At 37.5% G+C, this 18,092-nt stretch overlaps 1 protein-coding gene across 2 annotated transcripts; it reads right to left on the bottom strand.

Annotated features, from left to right (window-relative positions):
- Positions 1–1,770: 1,770 nt before the first annotated feature.
- Positions 1,771–15,394, bottom strand: dtex3lb.1 (deltex E3 ubiquitin ligase 3L b, tandem duplicate 1). 2 transcript variants are annotated; one of them, XM_056468718.1, is made up of 9 exons: positions 15,182–15,394; positions 14,828–14,909; positions 13,247–13,345; positions 12,231–12,459; positions 10,019–10,170; positions 9,062–9,287; positions 7,557–7,702; positions 4,530–5,728; positions 1,771–2,781 (listed from the first exon to the last, which is right to left on the bottom strand). In XM_056468718.1, exons 2-9 carry the CDS (start codon positions 14,864–14,866, stop codon positions 2,637–2,639), a joined length of 2,235 nt encoding a protein of 744 aa, XP_056324693.1. In that variant the 5' UTR covers positions 14,867–14,909; positions 15,182–15,394; the 3' UTR covers positions 1,771–2,636. The 2 variants fall into 2 exon arrangements, with proteins under 2 accessions (XP_056324693.1, XP_056324694.1); XM_056468719.1 differs by having other exon boundaries at positions 9,062–9,284.
- Between the last annotated feature and the right edge of the window lie 2,698 nt (positions 15,395–18,092).

Genomic DNA, 18,092 nt, shown 5'->3' with positions numbered 1-18,092 from the left:
TTGGGGAAAAAGGTTTGAGCCTCTAAACAGAGCTCAGAATGTAGTCTGTACACTCCTGCCAACAGCAGACCTGAACTGAAGAGTGATCTTTGGACAGTTCAACTGTTATCACACTGAGCTGTTGTAAAACCCAGTAATAATAGATATGACAGTAACTTATATAGCCAGAGATGACAGTGGAAATAAGCTGAGTTTGAGCTGTATTTCACAGGTGTAAAGATACTACTTAAGATACAATGTGCATTTGTGCTTTATCCAATATCTGTTGAACTACATGACTTCACAATTCACACACACATATAAATGCAGGGTTCCACACAATTTATTTATGTTGTCCCAACACAAATCATTTAAGTTAACAACAAATTTGAGTTGATTAAACATAAAACAAATAAAAAATCATGTTTCAGCTCATTTTAGATAAGTAGTTTGAACAACCAGCAAAAAATTATTTTATAAATGTATAAATTCATTCGTTCATTTTCTTCTCAGCTTAGTCCCTTTGGGGTCACATATGTTTTATGCAACGGATGCCCTTCCAGCTGCAACCCAGTACTGAAAAACATCCATGCACACTCATTCACACACAAACACTATGGACAATTTAGCCAATATACCGAATTCCCCAATAACACATGTGTTTGGACTGTGGGGGAAACCGGAGCACCTCGAGGAAACCCACGGCAACACGGGGAGAACATGCAAACTCCACACAGAAATGCCATCTGATCCAGCCGAAGGTCAAACCAGCGATGTTCTTGCTGTGAAGCGATCCTGCTACTCACTGCACCAACGTGATGTCCAAATATATATATATATATAAATATATATATATATATATATATATATATATATATATATATATATATATATATATATATATATATATATAGATACATAAATACACACACTCAGCGGCCACTTTATTAGGTACACCTGTCCAACTGCTGGTTAACGCAAACTTTTAATCAGCCAATCACATGGCAGCAACTCAATGCATTTTAGGCATGGTCAAGACGATCTGCTCCAGTTCAAACTGAGCATCAGAATGGGTAGGAAAGGGGATTTAAGTGACTTTGAACGTGGCATGGTTGTGGTATGTTCTGTGGGCGCAAATGCCTTTTTGATGCCAGTGGTGGTCGCCTCAGAATTTGGCGTCAAAAACATGAAAGCATGGACCCATCCTGCCTTGTATCAACTGTTCAGGCTGGTGGTGGTGGTGTAATGGTGTGGGGGATATTTTCTTGGCACACTTTGGGTCTATTAGTACCGATTGAGCATCATATGTCTACAGTCTACCTACTCAAATGGCCTCCACAGTCAGCAGAGCTCAATCCAATAGAGCACCTTTGGGATGTGGTGGAACGGGAGATTGGCATCATGGATATGCAGCCGACAAATCTGCAGCAACTGTGTGATGCTATCATGTCAATATGGAGCAAAATCTCTGAGGAATATTTCTAGTATCTTATTTAATCTCTGCCATGAAGGATTAAGGCAGTTCTGAAGACAAAAGGGTGGTACTAGTAAGGTGTACCTAATAAAGTGGCCGATGAGTGTATACACATATACAGAGATATAAAAGAGAATAATACATTTAATACAAATTTTAAAGACGTTATACAACCAATCTATATTTTTTACACACAATACACAGATTAATAAACTACAAATCTCTACATTTCCATCAAGACTATATAACACCAAAACACACAAGATCTCACATAGCCTTGTAGAAGCAAAATTCAATCAAGATCCTGGATTTTACCAAATAAAAGACAGGTATTATTTGTTTGTTTTTTAAGAAAGAATTAAAAGGTATAACCTGCAGCAGTTTAAAGGGACAGTTTAATTAGCTTGGTTAAATAAAATAAACATGAAAACATTTTGTTCCCACGTTTGTCTAAATGAGTACTTCTTCTTATCAATAATAATCCAGCCGTCTTATAGATCTGGCGTATCAATGATGCCTACTAGACAGCATGATTATTGCACAGATGTGTCTTAGGCTGGCCACTCTAAAATGTGCAAATCCTCAAACAAATGACTTTGGTCACTAATTAAACTCTCCCCATCTGCTTCTGCTCTGAAAAAGCAGTTCGCTGCTGCTTCTCAATTTGAATTAGTGCATCCTCCTTTCCTCTCCTCACTTCTGCTCCTCGCGTCTTAGGATAAAATTGAAAGGACAGAGGAATTGAATCTAGTGAAATGATATCCTTGTTTCCTTTAGTGTCATTTCAAAGCAACACCATTGATTTTACCTGCACTACTCAAACTTCAATATTGTTCAATTCTTGCAGGATTCTAATACTAGATATAATCATTTATATTGTTAATAGTTTCAACCTTCACAAAATACCACATAATTTTTTATTATTTTACTTGTTATTATTAACAATGATCACATTATCGATTTTTTTATTTGTGCTGAAAACTAAAATTTAAAGTTAAATTAAATGAAAAGAACTGTGATTTACAGTAATTAATATTCACATTAATGTGTGTTTGTATTTTCTGCTGTAGTTAGTGATTATTGCCACAGATGTAAGGGGTGAGAAGAATTTACATGTGCTTCATGTTTAGTGAATGAAGCATTTCTGCAAAGGATAAACCTGTGTGTCCTCCATTATGACTCCTCACAAATCCTCGATCGTCCATTTGGATTTCGATTGGATCCCAGGTCGTAGGACGGAGGACGGAGGAGCGAGGAAACCGGGAGGATTTTGAGGAGCAGCCCCTCTCTGATGAAGACTAGACCACAGCTCTCCAACCGTTGGTTTGCTGCAAGTGAAAGATGAGAGAAGTGCAAAAATAAATACACATAATGAAGAAAAGGTCTGCAGCAGTGTCCGGTTCACACAGTTCACATACATTCATTAATCAACACTTTTCTTTTATCTAAATGTATTTTATTCCTCATTTAGCATGCATATATAAATATATATATATATATATATAAACATTTAACAGAGACGTGAACAGAGAGGCATAACAGTTTTAATAACTTTCAGACTCTAATTTCTTTAGTCTTTGCCATGATGACAGTGCATTTATTTTATTTATTCTATTATATTCAAATTAAATAGGTTAGTTAGGCAAGACATCAGACAACAGTGGTTTGTTCTGTAACTAATCGGGGAAAAAATCCTAATAATATTAACCTTAGCAGTTTTTACATTAATATGTATATATATATATATCCGCACTGGTGGGAGGCATGTGTTGGCTCGAGGCCGCAGCCCCATTCACATGGGACTTCAGCATCAACGCTTGACAGAGGGCGTGTCTGAAGTTGGGGCTGATGCGATCGTCATGGCAGCGTCAGCCAATGAAATTAGTCAGCAATAGGTTACTGCCTGCGTGTATTTGCATACAGCGTTCTGATTGGCTAACGCTTCCGTCTGCGCTTGAAAAGTTGAACGCCTCTGAAGCAGCGCCAACGGATCCACAATGCAGTTCGGCAACGCCTGACGTCACCCATTCAAAGTGAATGGGAAGCGTTGAAGCTGATGCCTTGTGTGAATGGGGCGTTAGTGTCCCACCAGTGATGATATACAGCCATATCGCACTGCTATGAGTGTGATATTGCGTTTATACAACAGTTCGACAGCATAATCGTGTGTATAGAAAAGAAAATCAAACACAGAGTCTCAAAAACCCTTTTGTATAAGAAACTACTTTCTTTCGCCATTCATTCCCATCTGCAGCTGATGTTAGAACAGCAGAAACCATTGCTCATTCACAAACGCTACTTTAGAGCTAGTGTTTGACTGATTCTCTAGCGTAATGTCTAAAGTGAAGACAAAACTGGTGATTATGCTCACATTTTAAGATTATAAAGCTGAACAGCATGAAATGCCATCAGTCTGCAGAGATTTCCCAGTATTTCTCTGTTCCAATCAGGAGATCACAATAATTAACCCCGAAAAAGCCAAAGCAAAGCAAACACTAGCAGATTACTATGGTATAAATACAGCACTACAACATAGAAAAGAGAGAGATCGACATGGAAAGTCACTAACCTGATTTATAATGATATGATAAGGCTGTATAGTTTGAAATTTGAAATGAAAACGCTGAGTTTTCCCCCTCTAAGGACTTATTATGCGGTCTCTGTCGCCATCTTGTGGCGGAATGTCAACTGTCAATTTTCCTGCTCTGCTCAACATGTCTTACTGAATCTCATACTTTAAAATAGCCATTATCCTTTTAAATAAACTGCAGAGCTGCAATCTAAACAAGTACATTCTACCCTAAAGCAGCCTCAAAAGTACATTATGTTGTCCAACAGCAGCAATATTTGTCAAAATGTAGTGAGTTAGTTTAGACTGCTGCTATCAGACTGCTGCTATCAGATTCAAGAATCAGACAGAACCATTGTGTTTGTGTGTGTGTGTATGTGTGTGTGTGTGTATATATATTTATATATATATATTGATGTGAATGAATGTGGTTGGACAATGTGCAAAACATCTGGGCCTATGTGTGAAATCTAAATTAAATTGTTCAACAGTTTACCAAACACTTACACGTTGGACAGAAGATTTCCAGTCTCTTCAATGACATGTTTAGACTTTGGATTCACACGTTCATCCTGTTTTGGTCCTCCCGCTCCTCTTGCTCCATAATCAGGCATCAGTTCGATCTTGGTTCCTCTAGAATAAGGAGTGTTCTCTGAGTAACCAATCGATTTCGTCATCTCTTCATCAAACACTTTCCTCTGAAGAATCTTCTCAGTTTCAGCAATAGCAGGACCGAGGTGTTCTGGCAGTCCAGCGAGTCTCCAGCGGCTCAATCTCTCTGCTGCTACAACACAGTAACGCTGCTGAAGCTTCTCCACCGCTGAACTCACATCAGTTTGATCTGCAGACTTTCTGAGTTCACAGCTCACTGCTGCTGACGCCAGTTTCTGGTAGAGGTGTGTTAAAGCTCTGACCGCGTGACCTTCAAGATTCACATGCTGAACACCTTTAGATCGAGCCTGAACCTTAACAACATTCTTCTGAAGATCTGCATTAAATGACACCCCATATTTGGCTTCAAGCTCTGATAATTGTTCCTCACAGGAAAGCTTCATCAGATCCCAGTGAACCTTGTCCATCTCAAGTTGAGTTGGAAGATCCTGTGTGCTCATGTGCAGTGAAGGTCGGCTTTGAGGGGGAAAACTGCTGTCTTCATCTATTGGGTAAGCATCTACGTCTGTTGGCATTGCTCTGTTTTTGGACTGTGTTTCTTCTCTTCTTGTTTTTTCTTCAATCATGTCTGTGAATTTCTTTGGTCCTAAAAACAGGCCATTACTTTCAGTCAGAGTGAACATCAGCTTTGTCTTCTGTGACTTGATGGATTCAATGGTATTTTTCACAATTTCTGAATCCATGTCATTATGATGAACTCTAGCATAACTAAAACTATCCGCACATCCCTGAGCAAGTTTCTGAAAGTCTTCAGTGGCTTTAGAAATATAATCAGGGCCTGGGTTCTCTGCAGGTCTGATTGAGATTGACACATCTGCAAAAAAAGTAACTCCATGCCGTTTCCCAATTGATTCCAACTCATTTTGGTAAGCATTATAGATGTACCAGGACAGATGGAGCGGGAGAATCAGTTGAGATGATGTCTCAGGGGTCACTTTAGCTGTTTTATTGGTCTCAGTTTGAGATTTATTACATGCAGCGATATCCTCGACTTTATTTGCTTCTTCAGATGTCCCAGACACAGCCTTGTTCACCTAGAAATAAAAGTCTGATTTAGATATTTAAAACCCACATTGCTATAAGCCAGTGGTTACCAAAATAGGCGTCACCAAAGATTCATGAGGGTTCACCAAACTCACTCTAGTAGTAGAAATAAAGCAGATGGCAGTTCGGTAACTACAAATAGTTAAAATTGAAAGTTTTAAAAGGAATAGTTCTCACAAAACTGAAAGTACCGTCATTATTTACTCACACTTTACTAAAAACCTGTCACCGTTGACTTCCAATGTGTTTTGTTTTCATACTATGCAAGTCAGTGATTAAAGGTTTCTAACATTTTTTTAAATATCTTCTTCTGTGTTCAGCAGAATAAAGAAACTTGAAAAGTCTGAAACCACATGAATGTGAGTAAACTGTGAGTTCATTTTCATTTTGGGGGAACCGTCTCTTTAATAATCTTAAGTTGAATACAGTAATGAAAAAATGTAGTTTCAGTACAGTAAATTCTGTCCATCATTAAGCAGAGTTACTAACGGTGGCAGCTTTTAGTGTATGTTTTGATTTGTGTACAAATAGGGCTGGGCTGATATTATATCGAATCGCATTTAAATTTATGTCAGTAGGTGGTGCTGTTGCCTCACAGCAAGAATGTCACTGGTTCGAGCCTCGGCTGGGTCAGGTGCCGTTTCTGTATGGAGTTCGCATGTTCTCCCTGCGCTCGTGTGGGTTTCCTCCGGGTGCTCCGGTTTCTCCCACAGTCCAAACACATGTGGTACAGGTGAATTGGGTAGGCTAAATTGTCCGTAGAGTATGTGTGTGTGAATTAGTGTGTATGTGTTTCCCAGTGATGGGTTATAAAACAAATGCTGGATGAGTTGGCGGTTCATTCTGCTGTGGCGACCCCAGACTAATAAAGGGACTAAGCCGAAAAGAAAATAAATGAATGAATGAATAACAATGATAAGCTCTGATACTCTATAATGATCTAAGAGCCAATCACACAGCAGAAAGGAAATTCAGCAATGGGATTGTAGAAGTGTGTTGATATTAGAGATGTACCATATTTTCGGCCACCGAAAATGTATCATCCGAACATGTTATGATATTTACTGGACCTTCTAATTTATGTGGCTTCAGTCATTGTTGGGGTACTCTTTTAAATATAGAAACAACTCATATCGAAATAAATTGTTCTCATTCAATATGGAAAATAATTATCGAGGTTGCAGTTTTGCCATATCGCCCAGCCCTAAATATGAATCCACATTTTCATTCCGACTGTCTGCAGTTTTTGTTCAGACCATTGAAAGGTTTAGAGGAATTTATAAGTCAAGCTGACTGCTCCACATTTTTAATTTACGCACAGAGGATATGTTGTGATCTTCTATTGGTCTCAAGCATTCATTTGATGCAAATTCGCAGGTCAAAGCGAATTTCACCAAGCTTGATATTTTTAACTCGAGAAATTTGAAGCCACAAGCTTGTGTTTCAGCTCTGGTGCATTCAAATGAATGAAAGTCAATGGGTGTGAAAAGTGCACAGTGACTGACCAAAATAAGCATATCGTGCATAACACTGTGCATTTACTAGGATTTTTTAAGGCAAGAGTGTTAAAATGTTAAAATGGGCTCTCCTGATTAAAGGTTGGGAACCGCTGCTATACGCCAGAGATTATTGCTAGTTATAGTATTAATATTTTATCATTGTTATGGTGAAATTGGGTGCTACTACTGTAGAAAATCAGGGAGTGTTCTATTTATATGCTAAGTAGATCTCTCAACAATCAATACCTCAATAAACTGATGAATAAACCCATTAGATTCATTGCCTTAGACTTAATTATACACAAAGTAAACACCAGACCTGTTGTAATGGAGCTCTGATCTTCTCTGGCAGGAAGGTATGTGGTTCATCCAGATAAATACGTGCCGTCACTTTCTTTTGTTTACCTTCCTCATAATATTTAAACTTTAAAGGTGTAGCTGTGTGGTTTTTCAAAACCTCTAGAGCTACATAAAAAAGAGGAGTACATTAATGCACAAATTTAAAAGTATACAATAATGCATATACACAAAAATAAATGTAGTGTTTTGATGAGATTTTACAAACCCAGGCTCATTTTGAAAATGTACCCCTATATACATTTCTGCAGAGCATCGAATACGTCCCAGGAGGTTCGCTTTTTTTTGCAGTTTTTGTGAATCCACCAGAGGCCTCAGTGTATGCTTTTTCAGCTCTCAAATTTCTCTCGCGAGTGCCATTTGCGCCTGCTGTTCTCTCATAAATCCACCAGAGACTGCTGTCGACTGACTGACTGACCGACTGATTCCCCCACCCTCCTCCTTTCCAAAACCCAACAGACAGTGTTTTAAAAAGAAATCCAGAAAAAGGAAAAGCCCTCGCCTGATTTTTCAGATTTTACCACATTCTCACCCTGTTATTTACTTGTTTATTTATTTATTTTTTATCTTACCTGCTTTCTGGAACCGTTCTTCACCAGACTCAAACTCCATCATCACGGTTAACTCCTCTCTGTGACTCAAGTCCGCCAATGTACACGGCGAGCTACTGGACAAACTGGTAACAGCGTGAATGCAGTCCATACGTATGTAAGCAGTCAGCTGGTAAGCGAGAAAAGGAACGGCATCATACCGCCCCATAGTGTTCGCTTTAAACACGAAATGCAGCCATACGTTCCTCTGGGTATACAATTGATGCTCTCCAGAAATGTATATAGGGCTGCGTTTTCAGAATGAGCCTGTGTTGCAACTTACTGATCTTAAAGAGACAGCTCACTCAAACTGAAAATGTTTTCACTACTAAATCACCCTCAACTGGTTCCAAACCTTAATGTGTTTTCATTTTTCTGATGAACAAAAAAAAAAGATAATTTGAAGAATGCTAGAAACTACTATGGAAGTCAATGGTTACCGGTTTCCAACATTTTTCCCAATATCTTCATTTGTGTTCAACAGGACAAGTGAAGGGTGAGTAAATGATGACAGAATTTTCCCTTTTGGGTGAACTATCCCTTTAAAACAAGCTTAGTTTTCTTTATTATTATTATTATTATTATTAATTCAGTTTAGTTTTCCCCTGTAAACTAAACCAACATCCCTCACTTTCCAGATGAAAATACAGATCTGACTGCTGTTGAATCATTTAACGTCTATACCGTTGTGGATAATTAACTTCAAAATGTAACTCCACTTTCTTTACGTATTACTTAGTGATATGGAATTTGTAATTATTAGTTACCATTAACATGTTACGCCCAACAGTATTTGTATGTATTATTAATATGGCAAGATGCATTTCAGATACTAGCATGCTCAATATTTCAGCTAAAATGTATTAAAGTGACTCACGTGTCGCTGGAGTTATCAGCACTTCTGCACACGACGGGTCATCCATGAGTTTAATGCTGTGAATAACTGGCGCTTCTTCCAGTTTGGACAACCAGATCTGCAGGGCGATCTGTAACCTTGCTCTCCATCTGTCTGGAAATGCTTCAGCCCAGTCCACTTGGATTTTATATTTACCGATATCCAATGGTGCTGGAGGGTTTTCATCACCAGCCGTATAAATGTCCTGCTATAAGAAATGTAGTTATAAATGCAAACTTTATATGTGAATAAATATAACTATTACTGAGAATGTTTAAATGTGTGGACTTTTCTTTTACACATGTCCCCATGAGACACAATTACCATCCAAATTAGGCTGAAGTTGCATTTCAGGCTCTCCTTGCTCCTATGTTGTTCACCGGTGTCTTGTTTGGGTTCTCATTGACTCTTGTGTACATCTATAGTAGTCCTGTGATTTATTCCCCTTAACTTCATTGCTAATGTAGTAGTTCAGGTGCTTTCTTTGGTTATGCACAGGCTTTGCTGTCAAACTCATTCATTCATTTTCCTTTAGTTTAGTCTCTCTTTCAGAGGTCGCCACAGCGGAATGAACCACCAACTATTCTGGTATATGTTTTATGCAGCGGATGACCTTACAGCCGCAACCCATTACTGGGAAACATCCATACACACTCATAAACTACGGCCAATTTAGTTAATCCATTTCCCCTATAGAGCATGTGTTTGGACTGTGGAGGAAACCCGGAGAAACCAACACGGGGAGAACATGCCAACTCCACACAGAAATGTCAACTGGCCCAGCCGGGATTTGAACCAGTGTCCTTCTAGCTGTAAGGCCACAGTGATAACCACTGAGCCACCGTGCCACCCTTTATGTCAAACTAATTAATTTAATGACTTTAATTAACTAAATTAATGTGCACTTTGTCATAATTACTCACACAATAAACATGATACCTCTAGTAAAGTAGCTCTGTTCTCCTCCAGCAAGGACTTCTGTGGTTCATTCACATAAGTTGCTTCATCCTGACAGATCCACGCAGCCACGTCCTTGTTTTCGTTTTTAAACCACAGAGGTATAAACTTCAGCTTTTTTAAAGCTTCTAGAGCTAAAGAGAAGAATAGAGAGGTTATGTAATGCAGTGTACATTTGTTGACTTTTTCAGAATGAGTTGTATATACAGCAATGAGTAGAACATGAACAGTATACAGTATTTTTTCAGCCTCGCTGCAAACTCAGCACCATGGGAGGTAGGGCATTCTCTTTCCGTGCTCCCAAACTGTGGAATGCTCCTCCCACTAACATTAGGCATGCCGGCTCATTGGACGCTTTTAAAAAGCTACTTAAAACTCATCTTTTTAGGACTGTTTAAAATTTGTGATCTCTTTTATTCTTACCGTGTTTTTATTGTTTACTGTGCTTTGTTGTTTTTACTTTTTTGTAAGCGCTTTGGGTTTTAGAAAAGCGCGTTATAAATAAAATATATTATTATTATTATTATTTTTAAGAGAAAAAATAAAGGAGAAGCAAAAATAACAGTGGTGTGGTCTAATCCAAAAGAATATTACAATATTGGGGCCTGCACAGAATAATTAGTAGACTTATAATCAGGGCCAGACGGAATCTGCGAACGTTTTTTGCTATTTCTGCTGAGAATTTTGGTAAAAATCTGCAGATTTCTGCTGAATTATTTTGGGAGTTTCATAACTAAAACCTTAATATGTGAGATAAAAAATAATATCTTTAACGTTTATTTAATGTTTAAAACGCAAATCCAATTAGATTCACTTTATTTGGTAAACAAAGCAAGTCTCTCATATAATATCTCTACTAAAAAACAGAAAATATTACTGTACAAACTGCATTGTACATAAATCAGATGAACATTTACATATTAGTCAATAATATTACTGTAATTAATTTAAAAACTGAATAAATATAGATTTACACACATTTACTCAAGTAAATAAACACAATTAATGATGGGCTAAAAATCTGTGGAATTCTGTGCACGCAGATTCTGTGTGGGCCTATTTATAATCAATCCCAAGACAGGTCAAATTTTCCTTTTAACATATGTCCAATCTTTTCCATAATTACGGTTTCTTTAATCAGGATTATCCAGTCTTTGACAAGAGGTGGTTCTGTCCCAACCCATTTATTCATAATTAATTTCCCCTCCAGCATCAGTAAAGGTGTGAAGACATCTGAATGTTCCAGAAAGTGGAGGGGGCAGAACATCTAGTAAGCACATTAATGGGGAGGCTGTAACCTTCTGTGTATGTATTAAGGACAATTAGTCACAAACATCATTCCAAAAATCAGCAATCCCCACAGACAATGAAAGAACGTGCCGATACTATTACTGTATTTTGAACACTGAGGTGAAAGCGTGTTTGTTATTTTACTATATTTATTTGCGGACATATAAGTTGTACAATATTAAACTGTATTTCTTTAAATCTGTTGCAGACTGAAATATTCAAGGGTAGTCTGATAATATCACGATAATAATACATTTAAACAATTGAAGTAAGAAAAAAATACAATTTCCAATGTATAAACAAGATGAAAACTAGTGCAACTTGCTTAAAGAGGGCCTATTATGCAAAAAAAAGACAGTTGTGTGTCAGCAGTGTTGACATTCTCCCTTTGTACGTGTCTTCAGAGGGGGCAAGCCCCGCCCACTAGTGACCATCACACCCTCATTAGCATAGGATGTTAGTCTTGTTTGAATCTGCCACTATGCTGACACGCAGGCATTTGTAGCTCCGCCCTCTTCTGAAAAGAGCACAATCTCATTTGCATTTAAAGCGACAGTCACCAAAACGACACAATCTCAGTCGGTTATAAAACATCATTTGGGTGGTGTTTTGTGCTGAAACTTCACACACACACACACACACACACACACACACACACACACACGCACGCACACACACACACACACTCTGGAGACATCAGAGACACGTTTTACATCTTGTAAAAAGGGGGGATAATAGGTCACCTTTAAATGAATACAATTAGTGCATTCTGTATTACCAGCAGGAAACTATTAGTTTAGTGAATTGAACTGGCAGGGAGAGTCAACAGCAGGAAAGCAAACTAGAGAAGTTTATATTGAATATTGTACTGTGTACTTGTGAACTGTAAGTGAATCCTAATCACCTGTTGATGGAGTTATCTGCACTTCTGCAAATGACGGATCATTCATGAGCTTTATACTGTGGACTGTTGCATTTTCTTCTAGTTTTGACAACCATGTCTGAAGGGCGATCTGTAATCTTGCTCTCCATCTGTCTGGAAATGCTTCTGTCCAGTCCACTTTGATCATTAATTTACCAATATCCAATGGTGCTGAAGGTTTGGGCCTTTCCTCACCAGCCGTATAAAGATCCTGTTGTGGAAAAAGTGTTGACTTAAGTAAACATTCATTCATTCATTTTCCTTCAGCTTAGTCCCTTATTTATCAGGGGTCGCCACAGCGGAATGAACCACCAACTATTCCGGCATATATTTTACGCAGCGGATGCCCTTCCACCCACAACCCTGTACTGGGAAACACCCACACACTTTTATTCACACACACATACACTACGGACAATTTAGTTTACCCAATTCACCTACACCGCATGTGTTTCGACAGTGGGGGCCACCGGAGCACCCATGCCCATGCCAACACGGGAAGAAAATGCATACTCCACACAGAAATGCCAACTGGTCAGGCCAGGATTCGAACCAGCAACCTTCTTGCAGTAAGGCCACAGTGCTAACCACTGAGCCACCGTGCCGCCCTCGTAAGTAAACAAATACATCAAACCATGCCTTTGTTTGTTGTGAACACACGCCCTCTAGTGGCCAACATTACATACTGATGCCTGCATAACCCCCTATTATTGACCCGTATGTTGTTTAACCTAATAAATAATCATATTAATGATATAACAATAATATTCTTAATGCATTATAATGCATGCATAACTCTTATTATTGTGCATTTAAAAGAATCCCTGCTTATTTTCAAAGGAAAAAAGCAATATATTGCACAGCAATAAAAATAACAATTACATGCACGCTATAACAATGGGGAATAAAGTTAAAATGGAAACCAACTTCTGTTTTTTTCGGCTTGTTTGTGTGAATAATAATAATTGTGTGGCTTATTTATACTCTTCAGACAATACCTCTTCTAGCAGTAAGTTTGGCCGATCCATAATGAAGTTTAGATGCTTCCAGTCTGCCAAACGTGACCTAGAGTCTCTATCGCCTGCTGTATATAAGTCCTGCAATCCAGAGAAACAATAATAAAATTAACACCGCTTTAAAAATCATTTCAATTATAATTTTAAAAATGTACATATACTTCTACACATGTGGGATGTACTGTAGACATATACAGTAGTAGCTACATCGTGTTTTCTACTGATGGATTGCTTAAGTCATGTAACAAACTTAATATAATTTATACACAGCTAAATAGGAAGGAGGCATAGTATGTGGGCAAACAATAAAAAATCATCACATTTAATCATTTGTTCTTATTATGTTTCAATAAAATCAGTTACATGTTTTGCACAACAAATAAAAAATGTAAAAAAATAAAAGAATACTATTGTGACTATGACATTTATTTAATATCAATACAATAATAGTAATAATAGTAGTTTGTTTTAATTGGCTGCCACAAACCATCAGGTATTCCCATTATAAATGCATGCTGCAGTAAAATCAGACTTGCCCAATATATTAAACATAGTTTACTGTATTATATACCCACATAAAAAATACTATAGTGTTTTTTTAACTATATTAGACTGCTTGAATTAATTTATTATGGTAATTCTATAGTTTGTACCAGAATAACTATAGTAATATAATCAAATTAGTAGATTTCTGTAATTATACTATATTATACCACAGTTTACTATAGTAAAAACTAAAGTATACCACAGTATGCTGTATCATAACAAAGTGTGTGTTGTAAATACTATAATTTATACATCATATTTCAAAAGCACTATAGCTAATACTATAAATTACCACAGTATTTTCTTCATGTGGGTAAAAAACAACATGATATTGTGCAATCAATTGAAAACTCTTATCCTAATTCATTTTTTTTTATGAAACAATACAATTAATTTATTGATAAATACGTTTTTGGTTTACATGACAGCGGAAGGATCAAGGCTGTTTGTGTCTGTGTGTCTGTTTTTGTGACATCAGGACTAAAAATCTGTATAATGACATAGGTATGACACAGGTATTACAAGAAGATAGTGAAATATGAGGACATTGCAGATGTCAAATACAGTTTGTACAGTATAAAACAACGGAAACCAATGTAATCCTGCTGAAAAATCCAGCTTAAACCAGCCTGGGCTGGTTGGCTGGTTTTAGCTGGTCAACCAGCCTGGTTTTAGAGGGGTTTTGGACATTTCCAGGATGGTTTCCAGCCATTTCCAGCCTGGTTCTAGCTGGTCAGGTTGGAAAATGACCAGCTAAATCCAGTTAAAACCAGCCTGGTTTAAGCTGGACTCTCACTCTGGCTAGGCTGGTCAAGCTGGTTTTAGCTGGTCACCTCGCAGCCTCACCAGTTAAGACCAGGCTGGAAATGGCTGGAAACCAGCCTGGAAATGGCCAAAACCCCTCTAAAACCAGGCTGGTCTACCAGTCTAGGCTGATTTAAGCTGTTTTTTAGTAGGGATGTCCCGACAATTTACAAAAACAAACGTGTGTGTGTTGAAAATGACTCCATAACTCACATATTCGCCAATCTCCATTGATCTGAGTCCCTCTGCCATGTCTGAGACTGACCAACAAACACAACTGAGAGAAACCGTTGGCCTTCAGTACATAGAAGTGAAGCAAACAAACCAAAGAAATCCATAAATTCAAGCTACTGCTGTTGTAGTAGTAGCCTAAAACTCATTTGATTTTGTTTTAGCGTCGTGTAATGATGTGGGAAAACTTGTACATTTGTAAAAATGAAAGCTACGTTCCTTTAAACAGCGTTGGAGCTGTAATATAACTGACTGTACTGACACACATACGATATCACAATATGACAAGAAAACAATATTACTGGACAAAACTAGCCTACTTGTTATTTTACTTACCGATAAACGCGAGCTGTTAGTCTTTTACCTGAGAAACTGATACTGAAGCGAAAATGAAAGCGTAAAAAATGTTTTCATGAGGGAACTGTGAATTTTAACACACCGACGGATTATATGCGAAGTATTGTATCGAAAGCCATCTACCATACAGTATAAATAAAATATAAATAAACAACCATAGGCGTATAGTTTCAGGCATTTACACTCGTTAAAACTAGCCTGGGCAAGTTTGTAACACTTGGGGTTGCCAGGTAATGTTATAAAAACCCCTCCCCTAACATGATATGTTAAAGAATTAATATGTGACGTTGATTTTATACACTACCTGACAAAATTCTCGTACCTATCCAAGTTTTGGGAACATCAAATAATAAGTTAACTTCTAGTTGATCATTTAGTATCAGAAGTGTCTTATATGAAAGGCAAAGGCCTCTAGATGACGCCTCTTATTTGAGCACAATATAATCTGGTCATGTCTTGATTTCGAATGATTTAATTAGGACAGTAAGGTCTGACTCTGCTTAGACTAAAGTCTGCTCACTGAACCTTCAATAATGTCCAGTATAGAATATGTGCTCATGCTGCAGTGGAAACAGAATGAATATTGTGTCTGACTCCATCATGAGCTTGGAGGACTGCATCCATACATCTCTGCAATGACTCAAATCACTGATTAATAAAGTCATCTGGAATGGCTAAGAAAGTGTTCTTGCAGGACTCCCAGAGTTCATCAAGAGTCTTTAGATTCATCTTCAACGCCTCCTCCATCTTACCCCAGACATGCTCAATAATGTTCATCTCTGGTGACTGGGCTGGCCAATCCTGGAGCACCTTGACCTTTCACCCTGCTTTCAGGAGCTTTGATGTGGAGGCTGAAGTATGAGGAGCGCTATCCTGCTGGAGAATTTGCCCTCTCCTGTGGTTTGTAATGTAATGAGCAGCACAAATGTCTTGATACCTCAGGCTGTTGTTGCCATCCACTCTGCAGATCTCTCGCCCCCATACTGAATGTAACCCCAAACCATGATTTTTTTCTTCACCAGACTTGACTGATATCTGTGAGAATCTTGTGTCCATGTGGGTTCCAGTAGGTCTTCTGCAGTATGTGTGATGATTGGGATGCAGATCAACAGATGATTCATGGGAAAAATCCACCTTCTGCTACTTTTCCAAATGATCAACTAGAAGTCAAGTTACTATGTGTTGCTCTTACAACTGAGATCCACGACAAGACCTTTGTCAGGTATAGTCTAATTAAACAAGCTAAAACTAAATAACTGCTCAATATTCTGCTTTAATGTTCGCTATGACCGTTAGCATCATTTGAACCAATCCTTGATAATTTGATATAGAAATTAGTGTTTATTCCCATCAACAACATATATATAATTATCAAATTAGGCAAATCATCATTAATCAAGGTATAAACAAATCAAATACTGATTTGCAAAAGTACAGATACTCTAATTAAATATTACTCTAGTAAAAGTACCCATACTTTAATTAAACTGGGTTGTTGCTAGAGCTGCACCCAGAAGCTAACGAGAAATTTTTATATTTATTAAATTACCTATTATTTGTATTTTAATACCGTCTATTTTATTTATTTATTTGACATGGACATCACAATTACACTGGACAACCAAATGCATTAGTGTAAGTGTTTTAGCAAACTGGCTAATTCTCAACAGCTGTCCACAGGAGGCTTGACAAAATGGAACTATAATAAAAACATATACACAGCATTATAATTCTTTACATAAAATTACTGGAGCAAAAGCAACATGATCCAACAAACTAACAGTAGACTATTTGTGCAAACGCTGCTGTTTTGTTTTTAAACCACTTTTTAAGAACACTACTACAAATATTTAGGTTACTTTCTGATTTTAAGCTAACAGGGAAATCATTGCACAGTTTGGCTCCCTTTAAAGAGAAGACAGATTGAGTAAATGAGGTCCTACACTTTGGCACTAGACAGTCACCATTAGCAGTTGCCTGTGTGACTCTGTGAGAGGTTTGATGCCTTGATAAGATCAGAAAACAGCATTTTTTTTTACTTAAACATTTAAAAACCAATTTAAGATCATTAAATTTAATAAAACTATCCAAACTAAAAAGGTTGTGTTTAGATAAAACTTCACAATGATGCCATCACATAGGCTTTAAGTCCATCATTTTAACTGCTTGTCTATATATTGAGTCAATAGGCTCTACCCTCACAGTGATGTAAAAATATTAATTATTGCTGTAGTGTCAAAACATTTTGCAGCTGGAAGGGCATCCGCTGCGTAAAACATATGCTGGATTAGTTGGCGGTTCATTCCACTGTGGCGGTACCAGATTAATAAAGGGACTAAGCTGAAATAAGAAAATGAATGACTGAATGTCACAAAACAACATGCTATTGCTGATTATCCACAGCTGTATCCACATCTAGACTTTACCATTAGTCTGCTGTGGTAAATCCAGTGCCTATGGAATATTCCAGTACACAACGAACACAAATGATTCCATACTGTAGTTTTCAAGAACCATAGTGTATTTTATACTATAATACACCAGTTGAGAGCTGGAAAATCCCAAAGATATATATTTTTAAATGAACTCTGACCTAATTCACCTGAAAGAAGGTTATATAGGCTAGTTTGAGGGATGTAAACAATAAAAATGTTCCTAATTTATTTCCTGCATCACATTTTAATTTTCATAGCTTCCAAGAATTCAACATACTGATGTTTACGGCAGCCGTTTTAACATTAAGATATCATTAAATTGCTCTTGTTAGTTATGAAATAGTTTGGAAACAAGCAGGACATGTTTACGCACTAATGACACCGCCACATGTAATGCCTCAAGGGTCAGAAAATGATGTGCGTTTCATTTTTGGGTGAACTAACCCCTTTAACCT

The sequence above is a fragment of the Danio aesculapii genome, chromosome 11, assembly GCF_903798145.1.
Source record: "Danio aesculapii chromosome 11, fDanAes4.1, whole genome shotgun sequence".
NCBI classification, from domain to species: domain Eukaryota; kingdom Metazoa; phylum Chordata; class Actinopteri; order Cypriniformes; family Danionidae; genus Danio; species Danio aesculapii.
The sequence above is the reverse complement of the archived record's forward strand: the minus strand, read 5'-3'. Positions and strand labels throughout refer to the sequence as shown.